The sequence below is a fragment of the Monomorium pharaonis genome, chromosome 7 (assembly GCF_013373865.1).
Source record: "Monomorium pharaonis isolate MP-MQ-018 chromosome 7, ASM1337386v2, whole genome shotgun sequence".
Classification (NCBI taxonomy): Eukaryota; Metazoa; Arthropoda; class Insecta; order Hymenoptera; family Formicidae; genus Monomorium; species Monomorium pharaonis.
The window spans coordinates 5161518-5176552 of record NC_050473.1 but is presented as its reverse complement, the minus strand read 5'-3'; the positions used below and the strand labels follow the sequence as shown (position 1 = coordinate 5176552).

The 15035-nt window shown below is 33.1% G+C and overlaps 1 protein-coding gene across 8 annotated transcripts in view; it reads left to right on the top strand.

Moving 5' to 3' along the window:
• Positions 1–4: 4 nt before the first annotated feature.
• LOC105836957 (disks large homolog 5) overlaps positions 5–15035 on the top strand; it is a 34639-nt gene continuing 19608 nt past the window's right edge. For 3 of the 8 annotated variants that reach the window (XM_036289508.1, XM_012681361.3, XM_036289507.1), the window contains exon 1: positions 14448–14985. In XM_036289508.1, coding sequence (XP_036145401.1) covers positions 14609–14985 — 377 coding nt within the window. In that variant the 5' untranslated portion in view covers positions 14448–14608. The other 5 variants (XM_012681359.3, XM_036289510.1, XM_036289509.1 and 2 more) reach the window with 5 other exon arrangements.

The window sequence follows — 15035 nt, the reverse complement described above, 5'->3', positions numbered from 1 at the left end:
TCTGCGAGCGCAATATATAGTCATAGACGTGATTGCGAATTGCTTTCGCGAGATGTTAAATAGTACGACCTTCGCAGTCGAATACAATTACATGTGCTATAGATTTAGAAAATTATTATTTGAAAATGAGCGCGAGGTGAATTTTTTTTTGTTTTAGTTATAGATCCATCGCAGTGATTTTTGCACGCATGCTGTTTCTTTCCCGTTACATTACTTTCGCGCATAGTCTAATACGAAATTACTGAAACGATGAAATATTAATGCATATTTTAAAAGATGTGATAGGAATATAAAATGAAAGACGTCTTTTAAACGCTTAACAAGTACACAATACTTAAGCATTATGTACCTTCCATATTCACCAGAAATCGTTCGTCATTTCCAAAGTGAAAGTTATCGTTAGTGCTCCATAAGAGCATAGTAGGAGAGTTGGCAATTTAAATGCTTACAACAATCGTTCAAACTGAATTCTTTCTAGATAAAGAGAGAGAGAGAGAGAGAGAGAGAGAGAGAGAGAGAGAGAGAGAGAGAGAGAGAGAGAGAGAGAGAGAAAGAGAGAGACAGAGAGACAAAGATCAGTACAAGTTCTATAAGTCACACGAGGATATTAGAATTACTACAATCCTGAAATTGTGTATAGTGATCAAAATGTCTTCAAGACACTTGCAGTATAGATTCAAGATTGTTAGAGTTCTTGTTTGACTTATAAAACGCAAGTGTAATATTTATCTATTAATTTATTAGTAGACTTAAGTTGACCATTCGTAGTCAATATACATACGTGGACGTAAAATAGAAAGCAGTAGGGATATCTGTAATATTAGTTATTTTGAGAAACGGATTCAACACGACATTCAGAAAAGACAAAAATTACTACAACGCTGCAACAAAAGCGTAACTATTTATATATGAATTGATCAGAAAATTTTTCCTTTGAATTCGGGTTTTATTATTATCGTGTGCAATTTTTGAGAGGATAAAAAGTTTAGGGGAATTTTTAGAGAAGAAAAAAATTAAGATTTTGGTATTTTTAATCTCCCCCAAAAATTCCCTGCAATAATAATAAAACTCAAATTTACAAGAAAATCCCCCAACCTGACATCTCTAATAAACTATTTTTAATCTATTTCTGAACTGACTATTTTTAAACTATTTCTGAATCTGTCGAAGTTAATGTAAAAATGTAACTCTCGTTTATTCTTCCATACTACAGATTATCTATAGTCGGACGAAACTTCTTCCACGTTTATAGATGCGATCTTGCGTGTAATCAGGAGAACTTTTGTCATACACAATTGTAGAAGAAAGCATGCGCCACTAGCTACAGTATTTGTCACGATAGACTTACTCAACACATATATCCCGTTTGTTGGTTTCCTAGTATTAGATATCAGAAAAATAATTTTAAAAGACGAGATTCAATCGTTTCCAAAATACTATTCTAATGTGTTAGTTTTAGCAAAGAATCGATTTCCAATCGCGTTTTTAATCAATGGCGCACAGCACCAAATTATTTAAATGTATACACATCACGTATTTTTACAAAGTATCGATGCGCACGTGCAAGCGAAAGATACGTTATCGTTCACCATTCACCACTTAAAGTTAAGCTTTCTTTATTTTGTTCTTGGTTGACGGATGTGAAACTTTCTGTTATCTCTTACGGCTAGTATTAATATGACTCTTACCATTATAATAATTATTATTATTCAGCCTTATTATTATATTATTATTATTAATACTTTTATTAACATTGATTTACGTTGTATTTTGTATGATTTTTGTAAATAATCGTTAATATATAGAGCAACAAACACGCGTAAGCAAACTGGCACAAAGAAGAGGAACAACGACGTTCACTCACACGTAATACCAAAGTTTAATGTAGTAAAACTCACAACTTTTTATTTTCCTCACTCATTATTTTCCCGATTTCCATTATTATTTTCATTATTTTTTGCAGGTTGAAAGAAAATTGCAAATTTTATTTAGTAAACTCTTCGTCAAAATGTAAAAAATAGAACATTATTTTTATAGCTATTTTGATGACTATTATATTTATCACTGCCTTCGCAATCGTCGCCTCGACATATCTCTTTCGAGAAATATGTAAAAGTCTGTTCTACTGCTTAACGTGATTAATTGTACCAACAGTTTATATACTATTGAAAAACAACGGCCGAAATACTATCGCTGTAGTATCGCTAATTTAAACATTAGCTCCTCTTTCGCATACAAAAATATTTCTACCAAAGTAAAAAAAATTACGTAAAAAGGACGATAATTATTTTTTTAAGTTGATAAGCACGAAAGAGAAAAACTATGTAATTGAAGATACTGACTAAAATAACAGTATTTCAAATAAATTTATGTTACTATAAAATTAACATCTTTCAATATCTTGTGGTAACTAGAAGACTCGATAGGGATATTTTTCAAATCTGTTGATATTTTTATTTTTCTGATGTTTGATCAGAACGCTGATTAGAGTACACGTAGCGCCATTTAAATAAAATTTTGTATATATTATTGTATATAAAGTACATAAGATTCAAAATCTCATGCACATTTTCCAGTAATGAGATATATTCAGAAAGAAAATATATACGAATTATTCTAAATACATTAAAATTGTTGTAAAAAAGAACTCTGATGAAAAAATGTCTTAAAATTCTTCATATAGTTTTTACAGAATTTCTGTAATCGCAGATGGCAATGTATCTGCATTGTTGCATTAAAGTGTTGTTTGCTATCATAAACATGTATTGCTATCAAAATTGTTGCAACTGAGTTCACATTCATTAACGTCTTCACATTATAACAACTTGGAATAGGCAACTTCTCAATGACTTGCCGGTAGAGTTAGATTTTTTAAAATTTTAATTAAAATAAGTTATGCTAAAGGGCATAGCAGGGTAAGCATGTGTGTGCTGCCCGCGCACGAAAATATTCTAAGATTTCTATTTTTGAAAAAGAAAACTTTAAAATTTGAAGTTAAAGTATTTTTTGTAAAATCTTCATAAATTAAAAATTAAAAAATTCTTAAAAAATGAGATATAAGAACTTTTTTCATCAGGGAAAGATATAAAAATCGTTTCAAATATATTAAATTGAAAATTAAACCTGATTAAGGGTGTCGTGTAATCGTAGTCATTGTTAGGTGTCGTACATTACACTGTATATCATATTCTATTTAACTGTAGCAAACTGTGCTACTGTTAAATGAGTATCGACAATCCGTGTCAATTTGTGTCTCTTAAAAGGAAGCCAATATTTGTTATTAAATCTGGTCTTGTTTGTTTTTCCTCAAAAGAGATAACTAATTTTAGCAGCGGCATTGTCAGTATTTTCAGAAGGCAACCTATATTGAAACTTGTTTAAATTTTGGCGCTTCCACATTTGAAACCAATGATGTCAGTTATTTCGATTCCTCCCTAGAGGATCCCTAGTTTACAGTATACGAGACTATAGAGAGTCTCCGAGCTCTGGCGGAAAACTTACCGAGTTTGCGCGATTCTCCTGCAAGAGTCGGCGATCCTCGTTACCCGGCGTCAGAGTGACGGACTGCGGATGCGGACAGTGCGGACACCGCAGTTGGCGCCCGTCGTTCGTGCTGTGTGTTGTGTTATTGATACAAGAAAAACCGAAGAGAAGTGGTAGGAAGAGCACACACGCGTGCGCGCGCGCGCGCGTATAGCGAGGCGAACCAAAATGGCTAATTGTCAGACTGGTTGGTGCAGCAGGTGAGCGAGCGGACTACGTGGAGTTGCTATCGTATGCATGCACGTCGTTTGTCGTCTTCGTTGTTGTCATCGCCGTCGTCTTGACGGGCGAAAACGCCTCAATAACGCGTGCCCGTTTCGAGATCCGTGACGATTCGTCGTTAGAACCCACTGGCATTATCGTCGACCGTCATCGACAATCGTCGATTGTGTGTGCGTGTGCGCGCGTGCCCCCTCCCCCCCCCCCCCCCCTTCCGCGCATATTGATGATAGAAGCGCCTCATAGAGCCTTCGTCTGCGACCGACTGACTTTCGCACAAGTGCAGAACCATCCGAGCATTTTCGTGAATTCGCGTCGAACTTACCGACGGGAGCGTTAAACCTCGAGTCCACAGGGGGGGGGGGATGTGACGAACGGCAAGGCACAGAAAGTTGAGAAATCACGCGTGGATCTTCTGCGTTGTCGTTGCTTTTTAGAGCATAAATTTATTACGTGCGCCGCTCGCGAAAAGCACGCATCGTTTCTCGTGTTGCCATTCTCTCACGTATGTATGTACGTATCTGTGTTCAGCTTGGTCGCGATTTTGTCCGTAAATTTCTTTCCTCCCTCCCTCTTCCTCCTACTCTCCCACATATTCTCCCTGTGTATTGCCAAACGCGCATTAGTTCGCGCGGGAGAGAAGTGATGCACGGAAAATCTGTCGGATGGTACGAGTGACACGTGTCTGTGTATTGGGGTGTAGACGTCGGCTACTGCGACGGCAGAACGTGGCGGCGGTGGGGGAGCTAAAGGTGTGTACTGCTGACAGATACTGTTAAAGATCAACGATCTTACGAAAGTTTGTGGCTGTTGAAAATTTAAGAAATTAAAAACCGTTTGCACCAGTGTAGCTTAATATTTATCTTGATTTAATTTACTTTCTATCATTTTCTAATTCTACAAATTAGAAAAAAGTGAGGGGTAAATTAAACCGAGGTTGCATTTCGAAATTTATTGTCAACATTGAATAGTATACGTAATATAACTTATAGATTTTTAATACTACAGTTGAAACGCAGTCTGAGTTAAATTATATTGGTGCAAACGGACCTAATTGGGAGAATCTAGACAACACAAAGTCTATATAAAGTTACATATCAGAGTACGTATTAAAAATTAAGGATTACAAATTGGAGATCCGTTTAGGACCAGTTTTATCAACCATGGTTAGATCAACCAATGGTCAAAATTATCAGAGCAATTAATAGATGTGAATATTTTAACAAATTTAATATTAAGGATGACAAGGATATTTATATTCACATCTATTGGGGGGGGGGGGGTCACCCTGTTAACTTTGGCCATCGATTGTTCTAACTGTGATTGGTGAAACTGGCTTTAAAATTCAATCAAACATAACAAAAGAAGATTTATATTCCAACTAACCAGAAAATGACAGATTAAGGAGGTTTATGCAAGAGTTGATAAACTCTCTAGTTGATAAACACAAATTTTCTAAACTATATCATTTATATACAAAATATATGAATAAATAATAAAAAAATAAATTATTTGTAAGATAAATTAAATAAATTTTTAATAATCTTTTTAATTAAATTATTTTTTAGATACTAATATAATCACTTTTATAAATAGATTAGATTTGACGATGCCAATTAGATTTGACAACTTAACATATTCTTGAAGAAAATGATTGAGATTAGTTTTATATAAAAATTCACTAAACAAACTGACAGAATAATACAAATTAATAAGTCAAGAAACGAGATTTAAGATTTTTAGATGGAAAATAGTCGTGTTTAATATTTACAGATCAGGCATTAAACACACACACAACATGGACTACAAGATCTGCAATTTCATGTATTTCATAATTTTTAAGATTAAATATTAACCCTAGAACAGTATACCTATATTTTTCGATCTCTCAAACGTTAGACTGGGTGACAAATGTACCCCCATTCTTCCCAAAGTGTTGCACTGAACACATGAACTGAAATCAATATTGTGAACACATGAATCTCTTCGTCTTCTCATGACGAAGACAATGGTGTAATCCACAATAATATTAATTATCATTAACACATTAAAAAATAATTTAAACAAAGTAAACTTCGAAAAAATCGTAAAAATGACTTCTTTCTAATAATCTATTGTTTCTAATAATCTATTTTTGCAATTTTTAACAAATTTGAAAAAACGTAACATTTTTTGAAGGGTAAAAGAGATGTAGAACCGGGATAAAATGGATTTTATGTATCGTTTAAAACATCGGCTTAGAGCATTTAAGATATAAATATCTTAAACGTGTTTAAAAAATAATTTTGAATACGTAAAATACTTTTACAAAAAGTAGTTTAAAAATTGTCTTACTTTTTGCCACTTTGTGTACTATTTTATTAAAATTGGCGAGATAAAACGTAACGAATTCCGAAAGAGAAAGACAAATATTATTGATAAAATAGTGTGCAAAGAAGAAAAGAAGAAAAATAAAAAACAGGAAATGAAGAATGCATTGTAGATTAAGCTTTAGTATTTCTTTTAGACTTTATATTCTGGAAAGCAAGTAATATAATATTAAGGAGTCTTTCTAGGGTAACGGCTGAAAAAATAAGAGTTTTTGGGGGAAATTTTTAATGAGAAAATTATATAACGTATCAAAATGATACTTTTTGACATTTATTAGACTATGAAGACTATTTTAGAAATTTTTTTTGTAAAAATATTCAAATATGTAGCGTTGGTGCAGCGCTCTCTTAACCCATATAATAAAATCGTGGTCTCATGGTTAACATAAATTCTGTCACAATCCATTAAAACAAAAAATGTAAATGAATTCTTAGAGCCGCCGCACAGACTTCTGTATAACACAAAATGCATAATGCATAAGAGAATTAACCAATCAGAAGTCTTTATTTCTATCCTGGGGAGGGAAATAAACGACTCTAATTGATTGATTCCCTTATGCATTATGCATTTTGTGTTATGCAGAAGTCTGTGCGGGGGCTTATAATCTTTGAACTTGATATCATCCGAACTAAAAAAAATTTGAAAAATATAACGAAATGACAAAATGGCGACTGTTTGAAAAAATGAATCAATTTATCACTAAAAAAGCCTCTTTATTTAAAAAAATATTATTTATGCAGCTATCGACTTGATGACACTGATAATCAGTGAAATAAATACACTGATCTTTCAGTGACTATACATTAATTCTAAAGTGAAAATTACTGAAAGACAGTGAATATTCACTGATTATCACAGTTATAAGTATGCCACTGCGAATCAGTGGAATATCCACTGATTAAGATTTAGAGAGTATAGCTAAAAAAATTATAAATTTAGAGGAAAGAAGAGGGTTATAAACTATCATTTTGTTTTATTAAGAGACACGGTAGTGGCTCGCGCCAAATAAACGCGCAACGCGAAACCAACCGTGTACTACGCGAGTACTTACGAGTACTCGAGATTATCGGATCTCAAAAACGACTGAATCGATTACATATTCTGACTAAGCTCAATTGATAGCTTATAAGCTTTGAATCATATAACAGAAGTGCTTTTATTTTATTTTAATACCTCAATAAATATTTGCATGATTCTTATCGGTATAAATTTGTAACTCAGAGTTCTATCAATCATATCATAAGCAACGAATATAATTAACAATTTATTAAAGAAGGAAAAAAGATGGCAATAATGGAACCTGTAGAAGGATATGAAGCATTATCAACAAATATTTTCAAAATTATTTTTATTTCTAAGAAATAAAAAATTAACGTTCTTTAGCGGATCTTGCATATCAGTATTACAAAAGTATCAGTAACTCGTATATAACGTTACACAAAAGTATCAAAATATATGTAAAAAAAAATTTAGCTCTAACGATTTTGCGCATTGTAGAAATATTATAAAAATATTGCAATAATAAACGATATTACCTAATAAGTACCATAAAAATATAAAATCAAATTACGTGTGAAAGTATTATAGGACTCACAATCAGACTTGCACACTTATCAGTGGCCTATAACTGAACGTAGGCAATATGACATTACACATCATAAATGTATACACACATTGTGTCAAAAATTAAATTAAATTATTTAGAAGTCACATTCAAGTCTTTCAAGTTATACTAAAGTTAAATTCTTGTACATAATTTAACTATACTGGATTCTGACATTTATACATATTTTCCAAGCATCGTCAAAGCCTAAGTGTGCTTTCTATTTCTTTGTTGTTTCATTTTCTGTAATGAAGACAAATATATTCAAATTTTGCTTTTATCTTATCATAAGATAGTAACCAAATTTTTTCAGATTAAAAATGATTTGAAGAATAGCATTATGTGTGTGTTTCTGGATCACTCCTCTGTTAAATATCAAAACGGAAAACTTCTGATAAGTTGATTTCTTTCATTCTGTCTTTCCGAGTCCATTTTCAGCTTATGGGACAACATCTTAACGCCGTACTAATTTCAAGAAACTAAAGCAGTATTGAATCCTAAAGAGCAAAAGTATTATAAAACCAGCGACATGCGACGCTAGTTTTCGTACTGGATTGCTTGCCGGATGAAAATGTTTTGTTCTGATTGGTGCATTTTTATTCATCTTTAAAAGTGCACCAATCAAAATAGAGTATTTCCATCGAGTAAGCAATTCTGAAAACAAGTATTGTGTGCCACTTAAATCTAAAAACCTAAAAACTGTGTTTGGTCTATAGTTCTTATTAAGACTAGTATTAAGCTTAAAAAAAAAGCTGAACAGTTGGTTTATATGTAAAACCTGATATACAGCAGTGGACTAAGACTGACGAGTGTAACAGAAAAACTTTAAATCTAAATGACATCTAAAGACTTGATAGTTTTACTTGCTTCTAATATTACTACATGTCATCTATGTAAACATTAATCTACGAATCGTAGAAGATTCAGCTTTCATCAGAAATGAAAATTATATTTTATTTTTGTGTTTTATTTAATATTATTACACATTTTTGTATTTTTAAATATTATATATTATTATTTTATTGATCCATACTAAAGTCAAATGTATTAATTTTATATTTCTATTATTTTTTTATATTATCTAATTTATAATGATTTACATTGCTTATATTGTTTACATGAAAAGAATTCATATAAATATAACGTAAATAATTCAGACATAGACGTAATCTTGAAATGTACGGTACAACTCTGGTATTATTTAAATATTATATCAACCTCAAATTTATTATATATCACTAGTCGTTAATATCAACACTCTTCAATTATTACTTTTGGGGTCCTTGCAGTCTCTTTCATGATGAAAATTTAGCTAGGATTGACGATCTTTAATAGTATTTCAGTACACATATAGCGGAGTAATGTTTGTGTGTGCGTGTTGTCAGGTGCAATATCTATCTTCCCTAGTAGTATCTTTTCCCGATAATACGCGGCCCCGATATACACATCGCTGCAGCATGATGACGACGTGATACACACAACACACACACACACACACACACACACACACACACACAGGGCATACTCGTCGTGTATACAGTGGCCATAATATCATCCCGAAGGCTTCTTAGTAATTTACAAAAGGTTCGCTCTTCCGTGAAGTACGGGTGGTGTATACGGCACGCTTTTCCAGGCAATACCTGCCGCTTTGGACTCGGCTACTGGCATGCGAGGACGTCGAGTATCCGTGTTGGTAGACGGCATCGCACGTCCGCGCGCGCAAATACACACGCGTTCGCTCGCTTGCTCTCTTTCTTTTCTCTTTGCTGCGCTCTGAGACCCACCACCAAGCAGCATGGCTTCTGGTGCATCCTCTTTGGACAGCGCTGGGAGTAGCGGTGAGTGACAGTTTTTATTTTCTACTCCTTTTTGCGCGAAGAGAACGGCCGCCGCTCGCTCGCGTTCGCACTTGATAACGTCTCTTTACTGTATACGACTAACGTCAGCACGTTATTGTATTTTTAATTGCGACGTCAGGACGACACGTCGTCGTCCTCGGTATCGCCATACCACCGACGACGGCTGTCGTCGTCGTTGTCGCAGAAATATTTTTATCAGAGAATTAAAATACGGCATAGCACTGGAGAGAAATCTCAGGATAAGACCATTGAAATGTTATCTTTAGAACCTGGTGAGAAGAAAAGATTGTCGATTTGACTAAATTAATTAAATTTCTTTAGTTTAAGTATTTATACAAAGTGGTCGGATATTATGCATATACTCGTCTTAAAATGAAAGGCAAGGGTTTTGTCAAAAATGTTTTAAACAAAAGTTATATGATCTGGTTGTATGGAAGAAGGACAAATAATAGCACGAGATCAATTTTCGAAAAAGATTGATTTTTTAAGACCGTAAGGATTATTATTCCGCGATGATGTGCGGTAGTTGGGCGCAAGGGCGGCTGAATCTATTGTTCCACGCGTAGTAGACGTGTTAGGGCTCGGGTTAGGGCGACGTCCCCCGTAGATCATGGTGAAGCACTTGAGGGAAAGTGCGTGCCTCCGGGATGGGACCGTTAAGGAAGTTGCCGTTTTTTTACTTAGAGAACAAGGGAGACACCAGGGAGAATCTCTTTTTCCCTCCTCTTACATCTAACTTATTTCTAAACACTTGCGAACCGAAAAGAGCAATAAACATCAAAAACAAAAGAAAAATATGTAGAGAGATTAATACTTTAGAGCGGTAATCGCACTTCACAATCGTTAAAAGAAAAGGGAAAAGAATAAAAACCCGAAATTAAATTACAACTTAATCGAAAGCGTGATAATAATGATTTTTTATTATTAACAACTAAGAAAGAAAACGTAATTGTATTACAACCGTTATCTTCTACTTGAAGTAATCGACGCGCGACGTACTTAAAATTAAAATCGTGAATATATTACACAATAATGATTTATTAACGCGCACTGATTGTAACTATATTCGGATTGCGATTGGAGAATTGATCGAAGGAATTACACTTAGAGTACGGGATCTAAATATTAATCTCATATCCAACTCATCTGATGTTCCGCGGGGGTGTTGCGCTCGGGGTATTAACACTATTCTTTAGTAGCTCAAATAAAGCTATGGCTAGCTACAAATAAAACACGGTGCCACTGGTCAACACAACGGCTTATGCGGAGCGAAAATGCAGATTTTCGTGGTTTTCATCGAGTTTATATATCCCAGAACTAGGATGTCTTAAGCGGAAAAGGAGGAATCACACAACAGATAGCTGATTTTCCCGATTTTTTTATTCTGATTGATTACTGGGCCGATCGTGATGATCTTAGGTCCAGACGTAGTTTGAGTGACCAGCATGCTGATTCTCGTTACGCCTTTTCGCCACTCTCATGAATGGAATAATTAATTCGCATACTTCAGTAATTGCTTTGTTTGTCACCGATTTTTTTAGAATCCACGCGGTCTGCGGTGCGAGTAGTGCTTTGGCGGCGCGAGCCACCACATGTGAATCCCGTGGACACCACAATTTATGTTAGAATTATTTTTATAAAGAAAACACGGCGACTACAAGTGATTATCAATTTGGGCGTAATGGATGGCGAGAATGCGAGAGTCATACTGATTATGTCTTGACATATTTTAATTAGCAGAAAGAAAAGGAAAGAAAAAAGACATTAAATTGGAGAGGAATTTCTATGATCTGCCGCTTGACCCGACGAGATCGAAGTATTTGAGAGGCAGGTATATTTCAATCACAATATTACATTGATTGTCCAAGACATAATATGAATCGAGAGTAGAAATTCTTGATATTGTATAATACGTGAAACCATTATTAGGATGCTAGTCATGAGTTTGAAACTCAAAAATTTGTACATTTTATTCAATTATAAGTACACTTTTTTTATCTTATACATTGTAACCAATAAAATTCATTTTTTGATGGTGTGTTCTTATTCTATACTGTTTAAAACTCATAGAAAATAAAGTTTTATGAATTAATAAGTTATGATAGAATTGTATTTATATCAAATTATCCGACAGGATTTTACAGACCCTAACTGACATCTGCGTAAGCAAAAAAGTGCAGCAGCCTAAAGGTAATATTACGATGTAATGTAAATACATGTTGCATATATTAATGCGTACAAGACAGTTTAGAGAGTATTAAATAAACAAGCGATTATTGCGTTGTGAGCTGTGTGTCTAATTTCTGTGCTGGAGATTCGGATTTAAGGGGAGAAATACCTTAAGCGGATGAAAATAAGTCCATTTTTATGAATTTTTTTGAAAGGAAACAGTCTTATATTTTTGAAACTTTAAATATTATTTATTGTTACTTTTACTACTACAATGTTTTTTTTAATATAAAATATTAAAAAATGGCGCAGATACGGCGCACTGTTTGTTGGGAAGGTTGTGACGCGAATTGTCAAACGGCGTAACTTCTAGCCTCTGCTGCATTGGTCTGAAACAAAAGACGTAAAAATTTTTTGATTATTAACATTTATATGGTGTGCGTGAATCTATAAAAAGTGAAAAAAATGAAAATTGAAGAAATTGCATGCTTTAACAAATTTTTTTATTTAAAATTGGGGTGTAAAATTGAAATTTTTTTTAAGCGTGCAATTTTTCCAATTTTCAAGTTTTTTTTTACTTTTTTGGATTCACGCATACCGTATAAATGTTAATAATCAAAAAATTTTGACGTTTTTTGTTTTAGACCAATACAGCAGATGCTAGAAGTTACGCCGCCGTTCGACAATTCTCGCATCACAACTTTCCCGACAGTGTCATATCTCCGCCATTTTTTAATATTTTATAATAAAAAAATTGTTGTGATAATTAAAAGTGACAATAAATAATATTTAAAGTTTTAAAAATGTAAGACATGCCATTTTCTTAAAGAAAATTTATAAAAATTGACTCATTTGACTTTTTACCCGCCTAAAGGTCTTTTTCCCCCTTAAAATTCGATCAGAATCATCTGATTTTATTCGATCGTTATCTCTCGCGAGGCAATGACAAACCGAAGTGCCTAGAAAAATCCATATAATTAGGTTGTTCAAAACTGACATTAAACAATAGGTCTCTTGTATATCTGTGTAAATTATAGAAAATGCACACCACAAAAATACGTGTAATTTTTATTATTTAAAAAGTACTTGATGAAAAAACAGTTGTAATGTTTTAAAACATTCAAGATAAGCTACAAAAATGAAAAAAAGTTTTTATTTAAAAAATTTAAGATGATTTTGACTTGATCTCGACAATACAACCCAGAGTCATTAATACTATTATTTAATGCGTTACTTAAAACCCTCTGTGTATATGTGTGCGCCTCTCCCCCCGTGTGTGTGTGTGCGCGTGCGTGCGTGCGTGCGTGTGTATGCGTAGCCGACACAATTTTTAAAAAATATACAGAATAAATGTTACAAAATATACTTAAAATAAAATTGAAAAATTTAGTCAAGTTAACAATTTTTGGTTAGTGTATTTTTTGACATTATAATTTACATCTCATCGCGATGTGAAATATTAATGTAATTTTATAGTCTTATAGAACAATTATCTTTGGTGTCGAGAAAAGTAACGTTTGTTCTCGATAAATAAAACCCTGAATATACGGATTTGAAGGAAACACGGTAGATACCGTATTACATTGTTTACAACAATGAAATATTGGATCTATGAAGCTGACACGAGATTCTATTAATATAAAAAAAAATTATTCCAGTAACACTTTATAATTCTCGAGTTTTTTATAAAAATAAAAGTTTTACTAGAGATTTTTAATACAAAAGCAAAAGGAAAAAATGTGACAAAATTTTCTGAATTTCCTGAACACAACACTTTTCTTTAAAGTTTAAGTACACAATAAATGTTTATCACTTTTAATAACAGTTACAATTAGTACTATTTTATTGTCATCATTATGTTAAATTTTAAAGAAATTTTAAACAATTACATAGCCACAAAAAAAATAATTGGTCTGTATCACAGATCAGACCATAATATTCTTATGTATTTTGAGCCGCTGAACACAAATCCAGTATCAGAATTATCTCATTACCTACCATTTCATTTTTTTATCGAAAAGATGACTTAAAAACTCTGAAAATTGCAATAATTACGCTGTACACGGAAAATGGTCAATGATGGGACCATTCTGACATCAAATTTGTATTTAGCGTCTCAAAATACATAAGGATATCATGATCTGATCCATAATACAGCAATTTTTTTGTGCGGCTGCGCTGCACTGCCTCACACACATTTGCTCTATAATTATTTTTAAACAAAGTTTTAGTAGTAACATTTTGATATGATATTTATTTAGTGTTTTTATTTTCTACTGGAACTATAACTTTTTCATTGTACTTTTTAATTGCGTTTTTTGATATTAATAGAATGTCATGCTTTATAGATTTTAATTTTGAGATCTGTCGCTGATGATTTTGTTAGCTGACGAAAACAATGAATCATTATGCTTACATGACCTAGAGTTTCGTTCCTGGTGAAAGTTAGCGATATCTCTGATTATGTTGTTTCCTCTACTGTAACAAGTTTATCGAACTTTTAAATTTTATTGTGAAATTTAATGCGCGCTATTTGGACAATATTCGTACTTTTACTTATTTTACTCGTGCCTTTTCTTTATTCACATGTTTTTTTATCTTTATATATGATTAATATTTACATCTTGTAGTAATGCAGGTTTTTATAATTAATTTTCCAGATGGTGCACTTAACATGGGTAAGAGATATTTTTAAACAAGTATTACAAAAATACACATGCATATATGTGTGTGTGTGTGTGTACATATATATATAAAGACACGATCCATTTACGTCACACTTTCAATAGATTCTCTATTGTGATATTGTCGCATTTATTACTTGTATTAATAATGCTTGAGAAAAATGATGGTCAAATCAGTTGATACGTGCACCAGTGTAGTATTTGCAACATACATTTTCTTTTCAAAATGTATTTCCTGTATTTTTGTTTGTATTTATCATACAAGTTATGTAAAATCAACCGCGTTGTTCATTTTCCTGCACGTACACTACATTTTATTTTGGGTTACATCGATTATTTTTTTGATGTGTTTGCTGTTTGGAATTGACACACTTGTGGTCATAAAACCAGAGGGGGATAGCGGGAGCTACGGCAGTGTTGGAAGCCCAGTTGGTGGCCCCGAGTGTCGTAGCGAGTATGAGGGTTTGCAGGCTCAATGTGATCAGGCGATGCATCAGCTTCAGCTACTTAGGCATAAGCACTCCGATACCATAAGACGGTTTGTTTTGATTTTGTTCTACCTTGGTTTTGCTATATTTGCACTCTTTA